Source organism: Xiphophorus maculatus, chromosome 19 (assembly GCF_002775205.1).
Source record: "Xiphophorus maculatus strain JP 163 A chromosome 19, X_maculatus-5.0-male, whole genome shotgun sequence".
In the NCBI taxonomy this organism is placed as follows: Eukaryota; Metazoa; Chordata; class Actinopteri; order Cyprinodontiformes; family Poeciliidae; genus Xiphophorus; species Xiphophorus maculatus.
In genome coordinates, this window is record NC_036461.1 from 15,247,161 (window position 1) to 15,271,103 (window position 23,943).

Sequence of the window (23,943 nt, forward strand, 5' to 3'; positions counted from 1 at the left end):
ATTTCTTTAAATTTTCCTTTCAAGCAGCTGGACAGTCTTGTCAGCTCTAGAAGCGGTCTTCATCAGTTGTTTGTAGTCTTTCTGAAGTTCCTTCAAATATTTTTTTATTTTTTCTGGACTGTGGCAATTTAAATTTGACCTGCTAATCACTGAAGCATAAAAAGTCTCCTAAAACTCATGGGACGAGCCAGCGCTGTGATGAACACAAACATTTTCTTCATAAGAAGCGTACAAACATGTAATTACTGATGCCAGAATAAGTGTTCTGGTAAAAAAAAAAATTAAAATACTTTCCCAGACTTTATCTGCAGTACAAGTTAAAGAAATATCAAAAAACCTTCCAAGTTCATGTTTACTTTTACAATCTCCACATCTTGTTAGTTGGAGTTACTTTTTTCTTTATTTGAGCTGGATGGCTGGCAGCTACGAGATAATCACCTTCCTCTCTGTGCCCTGCAGCGGTGTAAGGCAGGCCTGCAGGCTTCCTGAGCTCCAGCGAGCCTCAGCTGCAACGTGCAGACACTTTACAGTCTTCATCACGTGCACAGAGAAATCCACACGCAAAACCCACACTTACAGACACACACTCTGAAAGATGCCCTCATCTCTCTCATACATTTCTCCCTCTTTGGCAGCTGATGGAAAACCATGGAGAGCGGAGGAGCAAGGAGGCAGGTTTGTGTGCATGTTGGGGGTGATGTGACATTTCTGGGCTGACATGAAGCGACACTCTGCCCCCTCGTGCCTGGAGCGAGCTCTCGGGGAAAGACACTGATGGAGGTCTGGGGTCTCCGAGGAGAAGGAGGGGGAGGTTTAACAGTGTGAACAAGAAAAGAAAAGTGTGTGCTGCAGCAGAAACAACCTGCGAACTGAAGTCTTCTCATGCCTTTTAAATGTGCCGGTTTGTTCTTAAATAAATCATGACGAAAACCAAAAAAAAGTAGTTTGTTTTCACCAGGACGGCATTTGAAAAATATCAAACCAATCGATAGCAAGAAAACACCGAAACCCAACAGCTTGGAAAAACAGATTGATGAAGCTATTGCAGCACAATTTCACCAGTTGAACTGGCAAAACCCTGAAAAAACAAGCATTTAATATACAACTTTATATTATATGAAGCACCTTCCTTGATTATTGTTATTGTGGTAAAGCCCTTGGATTAAATTAATCTTTCATTGCAGTAATTTCACACTAAATTGAAATATAGTCTGCAGTTTGATCACTTATTTACATCTATTCCATCATCTTCCCTAAAAACAGTAACATAAATTTCAGTGAAGAATTTTTAAATAAATTGCTTTTTTAATGAGTGTATCACTATTTGTAGTAACTAATATTTAGTAACCCATACCTAATTGTTTACCTAATTGTAAATATTATGTGACAGAGAGGTTTATTCTTTCTGGCACTTTTCAAAAGGGGAAAGATGATTCAGCAAGTCATTCAAATGAAGCAGATTTTTGCTAATCTTCACAAATCATAGCTGCAGGGAAATCACTGCTTTCCTAAACTTGATCATATATGAAGTTAGATCATTTTAATTAGACATTTAAAATAATAAAAACTGAGATAAGCAAGACTAGATGACAAGTCTACACAGAGATGAGAATGGTAAGCTAGGTTAAAAAAATATGCAAGCCCCACTGCTCAAGAGCTGCCAGAAAATCAGCTTCTCTATCCTGTCATCATAAACCTAAACATGCAAAGTTTGCTAAATGACCTGGAGTCAATAAAAGGAGGAATTATTTGGGAAAACACATAAGACACACAATTTAGCACGGTGGGGAATCTAATTCTGTGGGCCTGTTTAATTTCAAAAGGCACTCAGAGCCTTGCTAAAGTGTATGGCTTCAAAAAATGTAAGACTGTATAAACCAATCTTGTACGATGGCGGCACCATGAATTAAAAAAAAAAAAGTCAAAGTTAAATGCACCAAATAAATTTATTGATTTTATGTCTCATAATAATCTTATGTTGTTAAACCCAAATGTTTTTGCCATAAAAATAAAGGAAATTGGTTTTGATGTTAAACTGGTTTGGAAAAATAGATACATTTTTTAAAGATTTTTCAGACACTTGGAATATCTAAATTATTATGCCAGTGCTTCTTCTGTGTTTGTAGTTTGCTTTTTGCATAGGTCGTCTTGTGGTCTGTGTAGTTATCATTAGTGACTATCTAGTGCCTCTATTGCATTAGCTTAGCCTTCCCTCCCTTCACAGCTGCAACCGTTAATTACAAACCCAGCATTTATATAACTCTGACTCCTGGGATCTTATAGCTATTCTGCATCTTTCATGAATTCAACCGTTCTGTATGTTTGTTTAATTTTTATTTCTTTCATTAAACGTCATCTTTGTTTTGATCCAGCCTCCTTCCTGTCTGCTGTTGGGTCCTTTTAATATCTTTAAACATAGCAAAATACTTTGTTAGTATGTCGTTACTAAAAAGAGTATTTTGCCTTTAGCATAGATAAAGCATGTTTTGCTCATAGCATGTTTTTGCTATGAGCAAAACATGAAGCTGATTGGTTTAATACGACAGCAGAGGTAACTTGTGCTACGTTCAGGGTATCATTTGTCTGCACTAAATCCCAAACTTCATTCTGGTTTTCTGCTGCAAAAATCATGCAAATGAAATTGAAGGTGTTGCAATTCAGGAGCTTCTCATCAACAGCTAAAGGCTACAGTGGAATATCTATTTTATTTAAATCCCCCAAACAATCTATGAGTAAAAGAACACATCCTGGGAGGACTTCTGCATCTTCCCCATTTCAATTTAGAGTAGGATCAAAGAAGAAAACAAGTCATTGAATTTAACTGAGTTTTGAATGAGTCAGAAGCAATAAATAAATAAATAAGAATGAGTTGACTAAATTATTGAGTGCTGGAAAGTAAGAGGAAGCAGGATCTTCCATATTAACTAAGAGGCTAAAGACACAGTAAACAGAAACATAAGTGATTAGCTTAAATTAAACTATCCATCATCATTCGCTGAGCACAGACAAGCCCCAGATAACGTGGAGGTATGCAGAGATGTGAGAAAGTATCTGCCGCTGTCACATGAGAAGGCGATTGGATTTCATGAATGAAGCAGCTGAGGATGCTTCATGCAACACGACTCCCACTCATGTCCCTACACCCCTCACCCCACATCTCTTCACCTCTATCCAGAGTCTGCATAGATATGAGGAGATGTGAGGAAAAAGGAGAAAGCCTGCAGGCTGCTTTGCTGCATCCAACCTTGTGGGTGTATGGAGAAAGAAACATATGGGTATCGTTTACACAAATGGACTGCAGAAATGTTCGACAGCTAGACAAAATATGGAATCTGAGCCACTGAGGGAGAGGAAGACTGTTCTGTGTTTGTGATGTTTGAACACGTGCATTCTGCTGATGAAACAGCCAACATGTCTTACTGGCAAAGAGCATGACTGCAGGGGAAATTATTTCAAATGTGGACAATCTCTTGAGGAGGAGATTGACTGTAGCAGTGAAACAAAACAGATTTGTGTATTTTATTAAGAGCTTTTAACTTGTGTGTAAAGTTCTGATAATTTTTTTTTGACAAAGTCAGATGGGGGGGGGGGGGGGTGACATGTATCAACTTCACTATACTTACTTACCAAATTAAACTTCTTCATATTTTTGTGTTTTTCAGGTGCTTTATTGACCTCTTGTGTGCTAGACTACGGTATTAGAGTCCACTGCACTCTAATACAGTAGACAGACACTACAGACCTCCTCTAAAAACATTTATATCTGCTTATTTTAACTGTTGAAAAATGAAAAATGGGTAACACTTTATTTGACAGGGTGTGTATAAGACTGACATGACACTGTCATAAACATAACATCTGTCATGAAGATGAAGGAGTTTTTATGAATGTCTATGACTGTTGTCATGAAGTGTCATTTGTTAAATAATGACACTTTTTAATGCAACTTTAAAAGTTGCATTAAAAGTCTATTAAAAGTCCTTTTAATGCAATTTCTGTAGCAACTTGTGGTAAAGCTGTGTTTATGACAGTGTCATGTCAGTTTTATGCACACCCCGCCAAATAAAGTGTTACCAAAAGATTCATACCACTCCGGGATTGGCTGCTTTGAAAACACGAGAAACAGCTTCCCAAAACAGTTTTTTTTTACTCTCAGAAAAAAGCTGCATAGGTAAATATTTTGCAAATAATTAAAAGTTTTGTTCCACAAAAAAATCCACAAATATATGAATCCACGAATATTAAACCAATAATGGGTCGGGGTCCATAAATCCACAGTCGCTGACTTCAATCTGAAGTCATTAGAGAACATTCATGAACAAAAAGCTGCATAAACGTCTCTGGACACCAGACAGTTCAGGAATATCTCACTGAGAATCTGTCGCAAGTCTGGAGAACTGATGCTCACAAATGAGATTTTTTTTTATCAAATCACCACTCTACAACACTTTTTGTTGGCTTATCACATCAAATACCAATAAAATAAATTAAGGTTTGGCATACAAACAGAATGTAAAATATTCTAGAGGTATAAATACTTTTGCTCTTTACGTGATGGTGGCGTATGGTATTGAGCAGCAAGACAGTGGTGAGGTGTGAGGTAGGAATAACAGATGGATTCAAGGTGAGGGTGGGATTGGGATAACTTTACAAAAATCTTAATCAAATGAAGATAGTTGGTAGTAAAAGTAATGAAAGTGGAGGACATAATGACTCAATCACACAGCATAAAAAAGGTTCATTACCCATTGCTTAGTTTATACGATGAAAACAATGTTTTTATTATTGCTATTGTCTGCAATGAGAAACAGTTTTACACTGTATTCTTGCAATGTTCACAGAAGTCTGTTTCATTTGAGTTTAATTGAGACAAGGTGTGAAGAAAAAAAATAAACAAACCCTAAATATGTCATGACCTGCTTTGTTACCTTTAACTATTAAATGAGAAAGACCTAATTTGGTATACAAATATAAAAATAAAACAAGTTTTAAAACAGCCCTCTTTTGATGTAATATAAATGTTCCTAATGTCAGTGAACCCTTCACATCACCTGAGACTGTCAGACTATTGGTCAACACTTTGTATGATTACGCTACAGTTTTATCATTAACAATGCAAATGTGAAATAATGTTAGCATCATCCTATAAACAATAGCAGTTAAAACATTCAAGTTGAATTTTACATGCTTTGGGAAATAGTGTCAGGGGAAAGAAAGACATTAAATGAACAAACTGCAGGTGCATTTATTCGCTGCAGTGTGGTGTTTATTTGGATGAATTTCAGGACGGACAAACAGCAGAGTAAAATATGGTATACTCACTGTATAAGTCCTTATATATCCCAGCTTGGGTATAAAAGAGAAAGGAGATTTGTTTAACCACAGTAAAGGAGATGAGAGTGCAGTTAAACAAGACGTTTTGTTTGTTGGAACAGCACTCTCCACAATTATTGGTGCTCCTGGTAAAGGTGTGCAAAAAGGCCTTGAAATGAAGAACCTTTTATTGCAAGAGCATGATCCCACACTGAACAAGTAAAACAAAAACAAATAAAAAAAAATAAAAAATAAAGTTTATATATATATATATATGCGTGTGTGGGGGTGTGTGTGTACATATATATAGAGTCAGGGGAATAATTCAAAAGATGGAGCAGAGCAAACAACAGTTGATCTGTGAGAAACTGGACAAGGAGGACAAGGATCTTCCATTACTAAAGAGAAATAAAACATGTTTAGTAATCACGTTTTGGCTGCAGAAAAACTAGTTTCTTGGGGTGACCAACTCTCAAAAACAACAATTTATTTGAAAGCCTTTATGCATGAATTCACAAGGGGGGCAATTATTGTGGAGAGAACTGTACAACTTATATTTATGATGATTGGTAATATTAACAATTAGACTACAGGCTATTTTATGGCATAATGATGCTAGTATACAAAATATGAAAAGCTCAATAAGTTGATTAGAAGACAAAATTATTTCTGTCAAGCTGGATTTTCTGTCTACATTGCAGTTTTGTTGTTCATTGCAGCACTTTTAAACTAAACCTTGGTCTTTGTTGTGACCAACCAGTCTCTAGAAATCCAACTTGGCATTAATCATTAATTCATTAGTTATCTATGATTCGAGATTTGTTGGGTAATCAATTAATGAATCAAAAATTCAACATACTTTGTTTTTGGGGGGTTACAGATTGAGGTGTAAACAGCAAAACGGTGTAAGTTTAGTAATGCTATTGCTAACTGCATTAGTGGGTAATATTTCTGCTTGTTACAATAAAGTATACATTTATTCAAAAAACAAAAATGAGAATGAAAATATAATAATGCCCCACAGCTTTATGTTTGTGATTAGTCCGTTGATCTCAGTTAGTACTAAGGATTAGCATTGGTTTCTTTACAGTATTTTATTCAGTTTTTCTGCCCTAATAAATTAGAAAAATGAATTGAACAAGGTCAGACAAACATTCTCCATATTTATAAAGAATGCTGAGTCTTCATGCAAAGCAGTTACACTAGGTTAGAAAATAACAAACTTGGAATTTTTAGTTTCTTTGTTTTTTTCCTCTTAGGTTGTTGTAATTTTTGTTATTTTAGCTTCCAAATTGTAAACAAACTAAAACTAAAAGTAATTACACATCAGTTTACCTACGTTTGAGTGAAAACGTAGTCACTTCATATCGACTCAAATTAGAGGCCCTTTTGCACTGCTCAGCCTGGGTTCAAGCTGGGTCAGGTGTTTCTGCACTTAGCATTTAAGAGCCCGGTACCACCCCGCTCCCTGGAACCCCGAGGGATCTGGTTCCATTCGGGCCAGCCAGACCTTGCTGTTTTGAAGTCAGGCGTTGATTGGTTCGTTTGCTGTGGAGACTGGTACAGAGACGAGTCATCTTCCAGACTTTTTCAGAGGTCTTGCTAGACTTTAGACTCTAGATGAGGCTCAATGCAAATATAATTGGGCCAGAGCCGCAGTACAGCGGATCCCTGTCAACTGCGGCCACGCCGGCCCTGCAGTGCAAAAGGGCCTTAAAAACAACGTGGTGTTTGCAAATGTAGCATTAATTGCATGTAGCTACTACATAAACAATGGTAATGGGAGTCAATTAGCAACTTTATTGTGCAGGCATAAAATCCCAGGAGGAACCGATGACTGACAAATGATTATATTAACAGGAATAATGGCATGGGGTAGAGAAAGAAATTTTTATTTACTTTGATTAATTTGCATGCCAAAAAGTTTACATTTCCAAGTAGTTTTAGCTGCAGTCAAGGGCTTGAAGGTAAAACATTTGGGATTTTGAACTGGGAAGGACATTTATTTGTCCATTATATGTTTTCATATTAAACAGAGAAGATAGCTTTAGATGTCTACTGTACAGACTCCTTCCAAACCATTGATAAATCTACTGAAATTATTGAACCCCCCCTCAACCTTTCTGCTTAATATTTATTCAGTCAACTGTAAATTCATGAAGTCATGGATCCATCAGCTTCATTTTCCAGTCGGTGTCGGTGATGTCATGTGGTGGCATGATAACTTGTGACCAAACGACCCTTAAGAAGTGTCTAGAAAATGCAAAGCTGACGAAAAGCAGGGGTTCCTACCTTGTTTCTCTTGAAATAGGCTCTGCGACAGGCAGCAAAGCACTTCTCGCTGCAGAAGCTCTTCAGCTCACTCCCCATGCTCAGAGAATAGCGTTTTACGCCGACCTTCTGGCACCAAGCGCACATAATCTGCACATTTAATGTGTCTTCATCTAGACAAAGGGAGAGAAATAACACAGCTAGAAAAAAAATCTATTTTCTCAAAAAATACATTGTAAATGTTGTGAGCTGAGTTGGTAAGAAAATATGCTAAAAAACTGAATTAATCCAGAAACAGCTGTTGTAGATGATATAGTAGAAGCATATGAACATTAAAGCTCTTTAAAGGAATGTAAAAACCAAGCATCAGGTGAAACTGAGGAAGAAAACTGCTGAAAATGTTAACTTGGTGCAAACCAGTAATCTGTGCTGACGCATAAGCAGATCAGCAGAAAAATTAAATGTCAACTCCACTATGCGTGAAACAGAAGTATTTGTTCAAAGGTGTAAAAAAAAAAAACTTAAAATGTACACAACAAATTCTGCAGAGTTAAATCAACACTATGCCGAGTCTATTTGGTCCTTTTCAGATTTGGCATTGATTTAACTCTTACAGAGTTATTTCAACAATAGTTTGAATAGTTACAACTATTTCAAGTGTTAAAATTACTAAATTTTTTGTTTAAATAACTGAAAGAGTTAAATTAACCCCAATTTTGATAAGGACCAAATAGATAGTTGATATGGTGTTGATTTAACTTTGCAGAATGTGCTGTGTAGTTTTATGAAAACAATGAAAGATGTAAAAATTTGAAACATCTGATAATGTACCAAATTCTCATGGTCCATTTTAAGTGTGTTTGGTGTTTGACTCAGTCTTCAAAGTCAGCAAGCTGTGTCAATGATTTGAAGACTTTGAGATCACTTAAAAGTTATTAATAAAACCTATTCAGTTATTTCTATATGATGTGGGGAAAAAACACATTGATAAGAAAGTCTTCTTCACAGTTCCTCCAATCCTAGCCTGTTAAACAGTTAATCCAAATAAAAAGTCTTCAGTGTCTGGGTTGCAAATTATTTTAAAAGCCCCTTGGTGATAGTGAAAGGCCTCTTCTGTGGTAAACTGTGACTCCTGATTATGAGCTTTGGGCTTTTAGTGCAGTTGCCGCTGAAATGAGAGAGATCCTCCAATATTCCCTCTAGCATCTCCCAATTATCACATTATGACTGTGCGTGGGTGAGGGTGGGAAGGATGAGGCCCCATTAGTATTTCACCTCGTGTCACCTCTTTATCACTGCTGGAAGGGCTTTTCACCTCTTCTGGAGCTTAATGGATCTACAGGGCCATCCGATTTTAAGTAAAGACTAACTCACAATTAGGGGGAAAAACTCTCTTGGGCCCTAAAAACGGCAAACGTGACTCACGTCTGCATTTCCTCTTTTTTCTTCTCTCATTCATATAATCAATATCCACTGCGAGTATTACTGAGACAAGGGCTAGGATCAAGAAAAAGCTTAGCGTTTTTAAAGAACAGAATGAGTGAAAGGATACTGCATGGTACCAAAACTAATGCAAAATTACTAAATCTTTCTTGATGTATTTATAAAAAGGGAGATGCTTGCCCCTCCTAGGAAGCTCTCATAACACTCAGGCGGACAGTTATCACTGTAATTATGCAGCCTCCCGACTAGATGCCACCATCATTCTCCATACCTGCACCTCAAAACAGCCTTTGTGGGATTTTAGTGGAGCACATGAATTATTCAGAGTGTGTGTGGATCGGTTGGAGGGGGGTGAGATGAGTTGAAGAAGGTGTCAGCCTGGTAGTTAACTGGTACCAGGCTTTAAGTGGGGCCGCACCATCTGTTTTCCTGCCTGGGCAGGGCCAGTGGGGACTCGTCTTGGGCGCTGCCAAGGCGGCACACTCCCTCCGTCGGAGTGTATCAGCCTCCTGTCCACAGCAGACACGAGGGATAATGAAGCCCCCTGTCAGGCCACGGAGCGCTGACATTTCCTCTGAGAGTTGGTGGGGTAATACTGGCACCTGGGCAGCTGGTGGAAAACAAGGTGTACAGCAGGTATCGAGCTCGTTAGCTGGCCGTCTCTGGCTGATATGGAGGCCAAACTTTTCACACTGTATAAACATTTGTGTCAATGTCAATATCACTTTCGTTTGTATGGTTTTCTGTTAAACAAATGGAAAATTCGAGCTGGGTTTTGAATATTCCTTTAAAATTTGAGGTATTAGAACATTCTCTAATAGTTTAGGAGTTACAGTATATCTGAGAAGGTTAGATCACCTCAGATGGTTCATGATGACATAAAACAAATTGCAATATCTTTCGAATAGGATGCGACTGAAAAGGACCTTTAAAAACCAACAATTAGATATTCAAATTAGCAATACATGGTTTCTGTCATTATTTCAAAATAGGACATTTCAGTTTAAGTTTTATTAATACCAGTAAAGACTGAGAAGAAACATTAGTTTGGGCATAAATAGGAAAGCAGATTTGAATATCATCAGCAAACAATGTAAAGGAATTCTGCACTTCCTAAAAGGAAATGAGTATTTTGAAAACAAGATGGGGCCAAAACTGGAAGCTGGAGGAACTCCACATTAAAGTGGTGTTGCTGATCACTTACATGTGGAGTTCCTCAGGGTTGAATTCTAGGCCCTGTCTTGTTTTCATGAACTGAGAAATTCCTTCTGTTTAAATCAGACTTGAAACACTAGTTTCAAGTTCTCAATCCATGCAATGTTTCTGCTTTATTAGCAAAATACTAAACAGATCTGATTGTGACCATTGTCTTTTATTAATGGCAAATCTGTAAGATTGTTCTGGTCTTTTTAATCTCTTTTATCTTCAACTCGTATTGTTTAAGTATGTTTCAGTGAGAAAATGCCTAAAGAAAAATAGAAGGAGGCATTCATGTGCCAATACCTGCAGGGGGCTTGATAAGCGGCGGAGGGATCATAGGGACCACTATTGGCATGCTTCCATGCTCCTTGGTGCTGGGCGTGGAGGTGGATGGAGTGCTGGATGGCTCGGCGACTCCATTTCTTGAGTTTGGCAAGGACAGGGAGCTGTTGGCTCTGTCTGGAGAGCCTTCACTGCTCTCTGTCGAACCTGGGATTTTTGGCAACGAGTTTTCTGTACAGATAAAGGGTTCAAACAATTTAAGGATTTTCATGACCAACAGATGCGTCCACTCGCTGCAAATGCTGTTGTAATGTAACATCCTAAGGTTGAGAATGTCTTTCTGCAACACAGAAAAACATCTTTTCTGTTTCAAAATAATCCAAGCGGTCCGAGCAGTTTGCAACTTTTGCGTGTTACCCAATCATACAATTTAAAACTCTCACTCTGATTACGATTTGTGTTTGTGAAGCTACATCTGAATGAACCATAAGAGTATGGGGAAAATGTATTTTGAACAAAGACCTCAAGCTGATTGAAATGATGAAAAAATATCTGCAAATCTCTATGAAATGAAGTTGTTTTATGTGGGCCAAAATCAAACAGTAAATGACTTCATGAGAGTTTCTGCTCTTAAAAGTGGTTCTATGTCATTCCGAACCATTGAGTGTACTTAAGTTTTTTCACAAACATCAACAGGCTGGAGCATTAGAATTTTCTAATTATGTGAAACCCAACAATTGAGAGCAGGTGCGCGTTCTTTTTAGCGCAACTGTTACACCATTCCTCATGTGTTCTCAGGTTTTGTCAGTGAGTGTAGTTGTAAAAGTGTATAGTTAGGAGGTAAAAACACTGGTTCAAGTTGTTATTAATAAACATCATGAGGTTTAGATCTTATAAAATAAACAGGTATTGACAGAGAAAATTACTTAATAAGAGATGCTGCAAAATTCAAACTTTGAATTTCAAACCAATGATTACAAAACCACAGCATGCAGCAAAGAGTTATCCATTAGAGTAAGCTGAATGTGAGACTTGCCTTTGAGTGCTGAGATGTGCTGTGGCATCTCTCCAATCTCCAGGTTATCGGCGTCCCTTAGCTCCACCTTGTCGTAGCCGTACCAACCCAGCAACTCATTCATGGTATTCTCTGCAAAACTCTGTAGCACAAACAGACAGGGGACAAAAATACTTATTAAAAAAAAAAAAACATACAATAAGGACTCAGGCTTCCTTAATGTTGAATTACAGCACTATCAAAGTTATTGCCTATCTAATGTGTTTTATGTTTTTGGCATCTTTCTATTAGATATTTCTCATCATAAAACTAGCCTTATTATCAGAAAAAGGTCATGTGAGTCATAAAAAGGATTTGAAAGCATTGAGAAGGTAATACCCTCTCTTATTAAATCATGAATTAAATGTGATTAACTACAGTTTCAGTTCAGCAAAATTTTCACTTAAGCAAAACTAAAAAATACCAACTAAATAAACAGAAACTAAGCAGAAGAGGAGGAACAAGAAGCTAGAAACTATAGCATAAAGTCACTGTTGATTAAAACAATAAATCTGTTGCTTAGGTTAAGGTAAGTATCACCTTTTGGGTTGAAAAAGACCATCGTAATTTGAGCTGACATTTTTGCCCAGATGTCCAAACACATATTTTAAAACCCATGCAGGTGAAACACTAAAGTATTTCTTTCACAACACAGTGATTAAGCGCTTTAGTTCAGAGCCATAATGTGGTTAATGCATGTGGTTCATCATCAGCATACGTCTGTCTCTCAGCTGGAACATTTCCAGAAGCATCTGGTCAATGAAGTGTTACTGCAGTACAAGATTCAGCCTTTATTTGGCTATAAAACATGAAAATGTTCCTTGTGAGAATAAATCTATTGGGTCATCACAAAAATATTAGTCCCAGGTCAGGAAATGATCAGTAGAGCAAATGTTCTTATAAGAGTAAATCTGGTCAAAATTAGTTATGAACATGTTTCTGGTTTCTGTAGGTTGCAAGTGTAAGTACTATGTGGTCTTTCACCTACAGTTAAAAATTTATCTAGCTGTAAACTGTAGCCCAAAAGTAGGAAAATTTGTGTTTGGGTGACATAGCAATAAATCAAATGTGTTTATTTCGCTTTAAAAATGCCGTATTTATAATACAATGCATTTATGGATAACGTGACAGGGTAGATTATGTGATGTGCTCTAAATGCTCTCTTCCAGCTTTTGGTAGAGGCAGTGTGATGATGTGGGGCAGCATCTTCATCACTGGACAAATAAGGTTTTTTCAGTGATGAAGATGCCTAATCAAAATTAGATTGCAACCAGTAGCAACCAGTTGCAACCGTTCACTCAGAGAGACTGAACATTAACACCTACAGTATATGTCAATGCTCACCCCACAGAGTGAGGTTCATCAGACTAACTACAGAGTGAGTGGAGAGGTTGGGCCGATCACCTCTAGTCCTGACCCACTGAACACACTTGGAACCCTATAAGGTTTGAAACTTATCTAGTTTTTAACCCTTCATGTCCTAAATTAAAAATCTCTGCCTGGATATTTTTTGCTTATTTTAATTGTACTCAGTTTTTTAAATGTCTTGTGAGTAAATATATTTGCCCAAATATCCATAATAACTGGAACTTTCAATATCTAGCAAGTTATTTTTACAATTTACCGCCTATTAAGAGTGGCTCTAAGATTAATTTCACTCTCTGGTATAGCAGGGGCAAAATTACAGTAATAACCCGATATTGGCTGGAAAGCGCAACGTCTCCCCTTTCAGAAACTGTTGGAATTAAAACTAAAGAGCAATGTGTGTTTTGAAAAGTTACCTATAAGTTATTCAATTTTAAGAAACTAACTTCTAAGTTCCAAGAAAACATCATGCAAGTTTCAGAAAGTAACCTGAAAGTAGAGCCATGTTATGCAACTTGAGCCATGAAGAAGTTGTGTTGTTATTTTTCAATAAATAAGAAATAACTAAATTTAACTTAAATTTTTGGCTAACATTAGCTTAAAGCTCAAATACAATGAAATGTATTTGAGCTTGCAGACTCCACCTAATTATGTTAAATGTGTACAAATGAATTAGTTTGTTCAGAATGAAAATGACATCAGCCCACTAACTTAAAAAATACTTAATCAAAGATAATGCAAAATTATGTGGCTTAAAAGGAATTCAAGCAGAGACCTCAAAGAATAAACTGTGCATATCTGAGACACCAGGAGGAGCAGAGACCTGCTTCATCTCATCTTATATAAAAGTTCTTGTTATTCCAGGAAGAATTCAGTGAAAGTGATGGGAGGGTACCGCAAATGAGGAATGACAGGAGTTATTGATCGCTCTGTCATGAAATACCACTGTGGAAAGATGGACAGTGGGAAGATGTAGGAAATTAACTGTAGCACAATTCTTGTCAATGACAGATTACAGAAAGCATCATGCTGTTTGTGCAGTGTGATCTGATCCAATTCCACACAAATTTGTGAGTTTTCTCCACCTGGATTGTGTGAAACATTATAAGCTTTTCCTAAACGTTTTCTGTTTTAAGATTGGTTGGAGTGATCACAGTTATTGAAGAATATTATATTCAATCCTGATAAAAAATCTTAATATTGTTGACATTTTGCAAAATACAAATAACTCTGATAATCCTAATGGATCTAAAACGAGGAAGTTTTTGTCTCATTCCATGTCAGACGGTGCAAAAAAAAAAAAAAAAAGACTATTTTTGTTTTTCCACAGAGAATGTAATAATTTCTGCTGTAACAGTACAAGGACATCCTATTCACAGAAGTTAAAATCAACTCCAGTTACTAATAATATTATCATTCTGCAAGCTTTATGAAAAAGGTGTTTGAAGGTGTGAAGGCTGCTAACGAGGACAGCTCCAGTAACAACACTCCTCCTCAGATAATGATGAATGACAGCAGTGCTCTTTCTGCCTTAAGCTTCCCGGAAGTCAGATTGATTTTCACAAGTCAAAGTTTCGTTGTGACAGCTACCAACACAACATCGCTGTCATTCGCAGAAACATTGTATGAGGATATCTTTGGAATAGTAAGAGGCAAATGGGTTTATTTTGGTTGTTATGCCAAGTGCCATGAAAAAGTAAAATTGCATTTTGTGACTTTATAGCCACAGACTTTAACACATTTTATTAGGACTGAATTTGACAAACCTACAGTAGTGTGTATTTGTTGAGAGGAAACAAATATATATAAATCATTTTCAATTCTTTTATACAAATAAAGGCTAACAAGCCTGAAAACCATGTATTTTGTTTCTCCACTTCACTGTGCTGCTTCAAGGTTCAATGATTTTCCAACGTGACTATAACACACAATAGTTTTTGTAGTGGCTAATTATGTTTTATTGTCTATTAACTTGGTCACAATCAAATCTAAACAGAAAATGTGAAAATATGTTGCCACCAGAGGCTGTTAAATAACAAAGCTAAAAGGAGCAAAGCACAAGGGCAGAAAATTGTCCAGCAGTAAAGGTGAAACCTTAAGAGGAGAAAATCCACCTATTGAAGAAAGGAGTCGGAGCATAACCTGCACCTAAATGTACTCTAGAGTAAAACGGATATAAGCCGTAAGGCAACCACACAAGGAAGACAAAAACACAGCATCTCTGTGTGTCTCCCCTTCCTTCCTGCCAACCTGTCCTCTCTGCCACCCTACTACTTTGAGAAAGTACGAGTGTTATTAAGAGTGCAACCCAATCCTTGTTGGCGACTCATCAAAGCAGTTGCACCAACTTCTTGGCTGTGGGTGCACAGAGGCAAAAGAGGCACAGAGGTAACTACAGATGTATGTAAAGAGGAGGCATAATAGCCTTTAATCTACATAAATGGCTAAAATGCTAATTTAATATGATTATAACAAGTGCAAGTGCTTTAAAATGCACTTGCACTTGTTACAGAAGATATTTCTGGTCTTTTGTGACAGATGAGCCCATAGATTTGTTTCATAGATTAAAACCTCCAGCGCAGAGACGCTGAGAACAAAAACAAAGACGGATGGATGACATTCACATTGTAAGAAAGAAGGTAGCTATTATTTACTACTAGAAGTTTCTAAATGCTCATGTATTCCAGCATCTTTCAGAAATCAGGTGTTGACCAACATGTAGAAAAGCTCTCATCAAAAATCCCCAAATCAAAGCAAGGCACTAAAATGAAACATGTGGACCCAAAAACCACAGTGAAAAACTCTCACAGCTTTGCCTTATTTAAAAGAGAAGTTCTCCTGTCTTTCCCATTTTGAAGGGTGGCTAAGAGAAATTTGCCTGAGTCTCACATCCTACTTATACCTCAGAGAAACATAAAGTTATGGACTTCTAAATAAATGTTTCCAGACATGTTGTCACATAAAAGAGCTAAATAAAACTTTCACTCCTCTTGAATTGTTTTCATTTAACTAAAAATAATATTTCTTCACATGCAGTTTTTGTAACATATGAATCAATTTCCTTAAATCAAAGTCTGGGTTTTTCTGAAGTTTGTAATACAAGATAGTGCAATAAATGTTAAAGTTTTAATTGTTTATTTTCAAAGGGTTAAAAAAAATCACAGCTATTTCTTGACAAAATAAAAATCGGGGCAATCTGACCCAAGTCTATAAGACTCCCACACATGTGAAATGGTTGTGTTAGGAAAACCATTTTGAAACAAGTTCACTATAATGTTCTGGATAATTAGAAATGTGTTAATTTCATAGTACAGATACTTTTATTACAGATGCAGCTCAAACACTGATACTTCTCAGTCATATTTTCAGAAACTTGTGTGATATAAATACATAAAATTCTGCTTCAACAAGCTTCTCCTTTGTTTCCCTTCAGTCAGACCCAAACATAGCCAGCAGGGCTTGTGGTGATGATGATGGTGGGAAACCGACACCTTGCGGTAGGAAACCAGAGCAGGTTACAGAACACTGTGATAAAATTCCAGAATCCACACGCCAACTTTCCCCTGTCGCTTCCCCCTGGTTTCCACTCCCCTGCCGCCTCTCCCTCTCCTCTGCTTTCATTCCCCTCTACTTTTCTTGATACTTGATCCAGCAGGGACGCTCAAGTTACAGTTTTTACAGCTTAGCCAGCCCGGCTCTGTATACATTCCTTTCTCCCCTTGTTCCTCAGCCCACTTCTCGGCCTTTCCGATCCCCTACATGCCCACTCCTTCTGCTCTGCAACTTCTCACTGGGGCTTATTTTACCCGTGCAGCCAGATGAAGGAAACTCTGTCAGACTGTTTGCTTTGTTGGGGACGTATTCGTCCTCAAAGGGCACATTGTGAATCAGTGTGTTCCTCTAGATTTGGTCAGATATATTTAAATTGCGAGAAGGAAGCAAACCTGACCTGTGTTTTGGTTTTAGTAAAGGAGCATCAAAGCTTTCTTCAGAAAATCAATGCAATAAAATTCACTAAAAGGATTGAGGCAGAATCCTGCTGTAATGGACATTGGGTTTATCACCCAGTTTATTAGAACTGATCCATGTTCACAAGGTTACCCTTTATTTCCAAGTGTGTTCGATTCACTACCATCACGCTACAGTATTTTTAGCCTCTGGATGGATGAAGAACCAAACTGCAGCCTCACAAGCTACGAAAACAAAAACACTGCAAAGCAAATGAAGCTTTACCTCATTATTATTTTAACATATTATTCCCTGCCAGTGATTTAATAAAACAGCTATTTAAATTCCATTAGTTGCAAAAGAAACGATGTCAGTAGCAATACATAATAAAGTTGTCTGAAATGAACAGGCTATGTTTCCTAAACTTAAAGATGACTTTTATTTTCATACAAATTCCTTCAAAATGATTATATATTTTTCCTTTAATGAACTTACTTCAATTTAAAATTAATTTTCTGGAATTTACAGGGTTATTTCTTGAACTTCTGCTTAACTTTTCAATAATATAGGAACTATACTAAACTTGAAGGATATTTTCCAGAACTTACAGGTCACTTTGTCGGTTTTAGGATTTACTTTCCAAGATTTAAAGAGATTACTTTTGGAACTTACATGATGCTTTCTAGAAACCTGGAAGTTACTTTGTTTGAAGTTACCAGGAACTCTTCTTGAACCTATAAACAATTTGCCTGAAATATACGAGTTACTTTCTTGCAACTTTCAATGTTATTTTTAGAAATTAGGGGATATTTTCCTTGAACTTGCGAGTTAATTTTTTAAATGTACAGGTTATGTTTCATCAACTTACAGGCAACTTTCCAGAGCGTAAAGTGTGCTGTTGTGGGATTCCGATGTGTTTTTAAAACTTACAAGAGACTTTCCTGGAACTTACTGGTTACATTTCCACAATTTACAGCTTATTTTCCCTCACCTTACAGAGAAACTTTTATCAAAACTTAAAGGGGACTTGCTAAATATCTGAAAGCACCTCTAATCTTGCTAAAGTTTACAGTGGGGCTTTTCTGAAATATTCAAAATATGTTCATGTGACTTTTAGATTATTTTCCCAGTAATCACATTCAATTTTCTAGCAGATTAGACACTTTTTTTTACAATTTACAAATGAATCTAAGTTTCAGAAGATAACAGGTGACATATCAGTGCAGAACAGCCCTCCATCTTTTGTCTATACACATTTTTGAGTTCAAATTCATTATGTTTTTCTAGCATCAGTTCACAATCTATTCAGTTCAACCATAGAGACAGGTGAATCAATTACACACATTCCAAAAATAATGTAGTCAAGTTCAGTTTATTATGTAAACTAGAAAAAAGTTTTCTATTTGGAAACACGGCCAAGTGTATCAAAGGACTGATTTTGCACCAATCACAAATCCTGAATGAGGATGGGATTATTTTGGTTGGATGAGAACATTATAACAGTTCCTGACATTACCCATTTTTGTTTCACATGAGACTTTTATCAAATGCAATACTTTTTAGGTAGGGAGCTAAAACGGGAGATTTTGTGAGAATATTTCATAAGTTATTTCAGCAGATTACATAGTTAAAGGATATTTAATCTAAAAACAAAGCTATTTAATTAAGCTCTTTAAAATAAGATTAAAAGAAGGTTACATATTATTATTTTATGGATTATATTTGCAATTTATCTAAATAAGTCAAGCAAGTTTTTAACTGAAAGCCAGAAAGAAAATTGAGTATTTTTTAAATCTAACTTCAGATTTTTCACCCAGCCAGTTTCACTTATGATTCTATGTAAAACAATATGTTAGGTTAAAGATTCCCAAAAGTTAATACCCCCCAGTTACAATGCCAGGTTCTTGTGTTGTAAGAAAATTGCATTTTAAAAATAAAGTATTTTTTCACCTTTAATGTGTGAACACTGTCGCAATTCAGGATGTGTGATTCCCACCAAAGAAGACTGGATACTGAAATTGACTCAAAGTTTCCTCAACAAAGTATTAAGGTAAGGATAATGCACAACCTTGTAATTGTACCTTTTTTATTCTTTATATTTTCTCTTTCCTGACTGATCGATTTTTGTTTTTTTTTAGCTGAATCATAAAGGCCCAGGGACTTACCCTTCTATTGCACTCCATAAAAGTTTGAAATGTTTTAATATGGTCTTTTTCTCTTTACAAAAATATGGTAATTAGACAGAGAGACAGCAAATGATTGAAACCTTGATCCAAGTCACAGTAAAAAGCAACAGACAAAATAGCTCAGATCAAATAAACAAAATCTAAAAGTATTTTATTTATTCAAAGGGACAATAACGACTGACGCATTTAAGGGGACGTAAACTACAATCGGGATATTTTAAACAAACATTTTCAGTGTAAAATGCAGAGGCTAATTTGCATAATATTTCTAAAATGAAATCTGTGCAAAATGTCAAAAGAAATCGTTTTATTGCAAAAAGTGAATCTCAAAACAAATACTAGCAAAAACTAAGTTCTCTATTTATTATGAAGTTGCATATTGAGGAGTCAAGAAGAGAAAATAACCAACATTTGAGGGTTAAGTTTTAAGGAAACTAAAATAAAAAACCCCAGAAAAGACCGGACATTTAGCCTTAGAGAAGAATTATCCTTTGTTTTGTTTCCTGCTCCTGAAACTTGATCAAACACAACATTTCAAAAGAAAATGTGAAGAAAATGAGGCCAAGATTCATCAAATTATCTGAAAAAAATCAAAACAGACTTGACACCTGATGATAAATTGTATCGCTTCAATCAAAGAAGATGCTTAACTGACATGTCACAGCTTCAAAACGCATCATAAAACATGTCAGTCGACTGAATTTTGAATGATTACTTGTGTCATAAAAAAAAAATCTATCATTTAACAGCCGAAGAAAATGCAAACCTGTGAACTTCATTTCTGAGTGACGACTGGCATCATGCAATCATATGGTCAGTGTGACGAATCATTATCAGTTTGACTTCTGTTTTATTCCCAGCATTTTGCAGCGTGCATGATGAATCTGTAACAATGACAAAACTGGGAGGGAAAAAAATGGGAGCTGTGCCCCAAGCTGACCTCCATGCGCCAAAAAGAAAAAAATCAGCTCATGAATATTTTGTTCATTTTAAACACTTCACCCATAAGGAAAGAAAAGAGAGCCTGCCCTCTGGCACGCGTCCGTTGCAACCATTCTTTCTGTAATCAGCAACGAAGACATCAGAGCTGGGAAAGGGGAGTGAGTGAGTAAGTAAGTAAGAAAAATAAATAAATGGATCAGATGATGGATATGTATGGAGGGGGTGTTGGATGGATTTTATTTCATTTATTTATAGATGTCCTTTTTGTGCATCTGTTTTTATTTTTATTTTGCACTCCACGTATGCAGATACATCGCAAAAAATTTGAATATTATTGGTTGATTTATTTTAATTATGATGTTAAGGTTTGAGGTCTGTGTGGCAACCCTAACTCTAACATGCTCCCTGTGGCTTGTGAATCTCTATAAAACTCCTAAACTGAGTTTGGTTTACGATCCAGTTTTTCCTTCCACTCAACTTCCCATTAATATGCCTGATAATAGAACTCCGTCAACAGCCAATCTCTTTGGTAATTACTTTTTGTGCCTTACTCTTGAAGATGTATGTTGGACAACATTAGAGTAAGCAGTTGTCCCCATCATTATGTATGGGGACAACATACATAATGCTGTCCTGTTATAGTCAGCACTGATCTGACTATAATAAGTCAGTCATGTATACAAAATTATTTTTCAGTCATTTTTATTCTAAATAAACCCTTAAAATATATAAGTTTCTATATGAGGCTTATAAGCACCACCTATTATCCACTTGCATCCTTCCGCTCTCATCATAATCAGATTTTATTCCACAAAATAATCATTTTATCATCAAAAAAAATAAAAGATATACGCAGATATTTAAACATGTTTTCCAGCTTGAGGCACTGGAATTGTGAGATGTATGCATTTTGACAGAAGGGGTCAAAAACAAAACATCCTCACTGTGAATGAAACGAAGAGTATTTGTTCCTGTTTTAACAGTACCAGAAAATGAGCAGTGACACATGCGCTTTGGGAACGACACACACACACACACACACACACACACACACACACACACACACACACACGCCAACACACACATGAAAACCATTTAATCTCGCAGCCAAAATATGATGAAATGAAAACACATCACTGCATTTATTCTTGATGTGATCACCTGCTCATCCATCCCCAACAACAGTGGAAACACTGGCTGCTCCTGCGTCTCCAGCCAAATGTGTACAAACAATGAGGGGATGCAGACAAAGCGGGTTGCCTCTGCACACACACATGCACACACATAAATACCAGGAACATTTTCATGCTCCACAATGAACCGCATGGAGCTCAAATATCCCAGCGTGCACCGAGTCAAAGAACACAAACCACTGAAAGAAACAACGCGTGGCTCAATGTGAGGAAAAAGGGGAGAGGCCGAACACAATGTGCTCTCCTCGACAGAGCGCGTAAAGAGGCGCACATCTGGATCACACGCCTCTGGGCAGCTGCTCAACACTCTCACAGACGCACGCACGCACACACGAAATAATGCAAACCCACGCAGAGCTCCAAAAGCATCACGGATAGACTAGTGTTTACCTCAAACTGATCTCTTAATTATGCACATTGGCTGCGCTAACTAGTTCCTGTATGTGTACGATAGTATTAATAGTAATAGTAGACGGACTGTTGACGCCTTCACTGACGCACTGGATTTTCCATTTACTCCAGGATGAGCCATGAAAAGCAGGGCGCACAAACGGCGTGATTATGACAGGCGGCATTACCCCCTCAGAGTATCCCTTCAACTTAAGAGTGAAAGTGAAGCAGTGACCGTGTGCCGCATCCATTGTGTGAGGCTGCAGAGCCTCCCATTTCAGTACATGAAAAAATAATAATAATAATAAAAATGCACAAACATCCTAAATTAAAGTTTGGTTATTGTGTAGCAAACTGCACAAAGGTGCAGCCAAAATCCTCCTCTGAGGGACAGCTATTGCTCTAACACAGACACACTCCACGCGTAATCTCATGCAGCTTGGCACACAGCCTCTTTACCTTCATCTCTTCATTTATCTCCCTTTTCACCGGGTGCGCTGGCTTGCGGCTTCTTTTATTTTCCGGAGGTCTGCCCTCTTTTTCCATTTCTGCCATGTTTTCTCTGTGATACTTCTGTCAATATTTGCGGTGAGGAGGGGAGCGGAGGAGGAGGAGGAGGAGGGGGCGTGTGTGAGAGAGAGCGAGAGGAGAGAAGCGGCGGCAGCTGTTTACAGCCGCCACACGCCGGAGGTCCTGCGGCTCTTCAGCGACCCGAGTGACGCCGGGGATCCCGCCGAGGGTTCGCGGTGCCCGGCCGAGTCAGCCATCTTCTGCGCCGTATCCTCCGCGGTCCGTGCGCCGGTGCTGAGCCGCCTCTGTGAGTCAAAGGAGAGGTTGAGTGAGGGGAGAAAACGAGACAGGGGGAGGGGCGTCGGCTGAAACATTATATGACGCGCTGATGATCAGAGGTAGGCTATTTCTTCTCGCTTTCCAGTGGAGCGCAATCAGAGCGGGCCCTATCCAAACAGGTGCGCACACGCACACCACTCAGCAAGACACTTGAGCAGAGTCTGCTGCTGTCATTTTAAAACAACAAACGTCACGTTCAGAGCGCTTAAGGTCATCCATTGTAACTTCAGCTGGATCAAAGTCCCTTTTAACTTTTAACTAATGTACAAGAACTTACTAATATTAGAGAGAGAGGCGCAAAAAATTGTAAACCTTTAGTCAAGGTTAAAATAAAGTTTCCTATTGTGTTTCTCTACATCCACGGCTCCTAGACTGAGGTCCAGATGTATCTCAATACATTAGAATATTAAAGAAAGGTTGATAAATTCTGCTAAACTTGTAAAATTTTAGATCAATTACACACATGGGGATATATTTCAGCCTTGATTGCCACTAACAGATATTCAGAAAACCCTAAATTCTCAGTACATTTTAATGTTGTAAAAGACCAAAAAAGCCTATTTAATGGTAGATAGAAAATAAAGCATAAATAAATCCAGAAATGTCAGACTATCAAAAAGTATTTAACTGTACTACACAGTATAAACTCAGCTGTGGCTCCTTTACAATAATTATTGCATCAATGCAGCATGGCATGAAGATGTTAGGGAAGGTCAGGTTGCTTAATAGCAATATTTAGCTTTTTTAGGTATCCATTTAGTTCTGCTGGAAAAATAAATCAGTATCCCCACAAAGCTTATCAGCAAAGGAAACATGACTTTCTGGTATAGATTGCTGCACTGACTTTGGACTTGATTGAACCATGTGGACCAAAACTAGCAGATGACATGACTCCCCAAATCATCACTGACTGTGGAGACTCTGTGCCTTTCGTTTCTTCCTACAGACTCTTTATTTCTAGAATAAATATAAAATGCACTTCCATCTGAGAAGAGGACTTTGAAACATAGAGCAACAGTTCTGTCCTTTTCCTGCTTTGCCCTGACGTTTCTCACTTGGTCACTGGCTCTGTCTTAAAGTAAGAAACAAACAATGTAGTGATTTCTGAAACTCTTTGTGAATCTCCCCCAAACTCTTGAATAGGCTGTTAACCTTCTTGAGGTTACTGTTATCTCTTTTGCTTATGCACCTTTCTTCACCACACTTTGTTCTTCCACTTAACTTTCCATAAATAAGACTTGTTGTTGAAAAACTGTCAAGTCAGCAGTTGTACGTGGTAAAACATGCAATTTTTTCAAATTTAATTTAGATTTTTTTTCCATTGTAGCTGTAAATCACAATAACCAAAATAAACACAAATTCAGTTGATTATTTGACTATACGTAACATTACATTTACATTTTGAAGCTGACTTAAGGAATTAAATTATCAGTGATATTTTTACTTTATTGAGATGCTACTGGAAAGATGTGAGAATTGCGTAGCTCTAAAAAATTGTTTTGGGCTG

General features: G+C 37.3%; 1 protein-coding gene across 5 annotated transcripts in view; it reads right to left on the minus strand.

Moving 5' to 3' along the window:
* Positions 1-22,398, minus strand: part of sobp (sine oculis binding protein homolog) — a 43,448-nt gene extending 21,050 nt beyond the window's left edge. For 2 of the 5 annotated variants that reach the window (XM_023353286.1, XM_023353284.1), the window contains exons 1-6: positions 22,047-22,398; positions 11,546-11,666; positions 10,531-10,740; positions 9,446-9,637; positions 7,606-7,757; positions 5,323-5,346 (exon numbers count right to left, since the gene is read on the minus strand). In XM_023353286.1, the coding sequence (XP_023209054.1) occupies positions 5,323-5,346; positions 7,606-7,757; positions 9,446-9,637; positions 10,531-10,740; positions 11,546-11,666; positions 22,047-22,142 (795 nt within the window). In that variant the 5' untranslated portion in view covers positions 22,143-22,398. The remainder of the gene's footprint in view (positions 1-5,322; positions 5,347-7,605; positions 7,758-9,445; positions 9,638-10,530; positions 10,741-11,545; positions 11,667-22,046) is intronic. The other 3 variants (XM_023353287.1, XM_023353285.1, XM_005798303.2) reach the window with 2 other exon arrangements.
* Between the last annotated feature and the right edge of the window lie 1,545 nt (positions 22,399-23,943).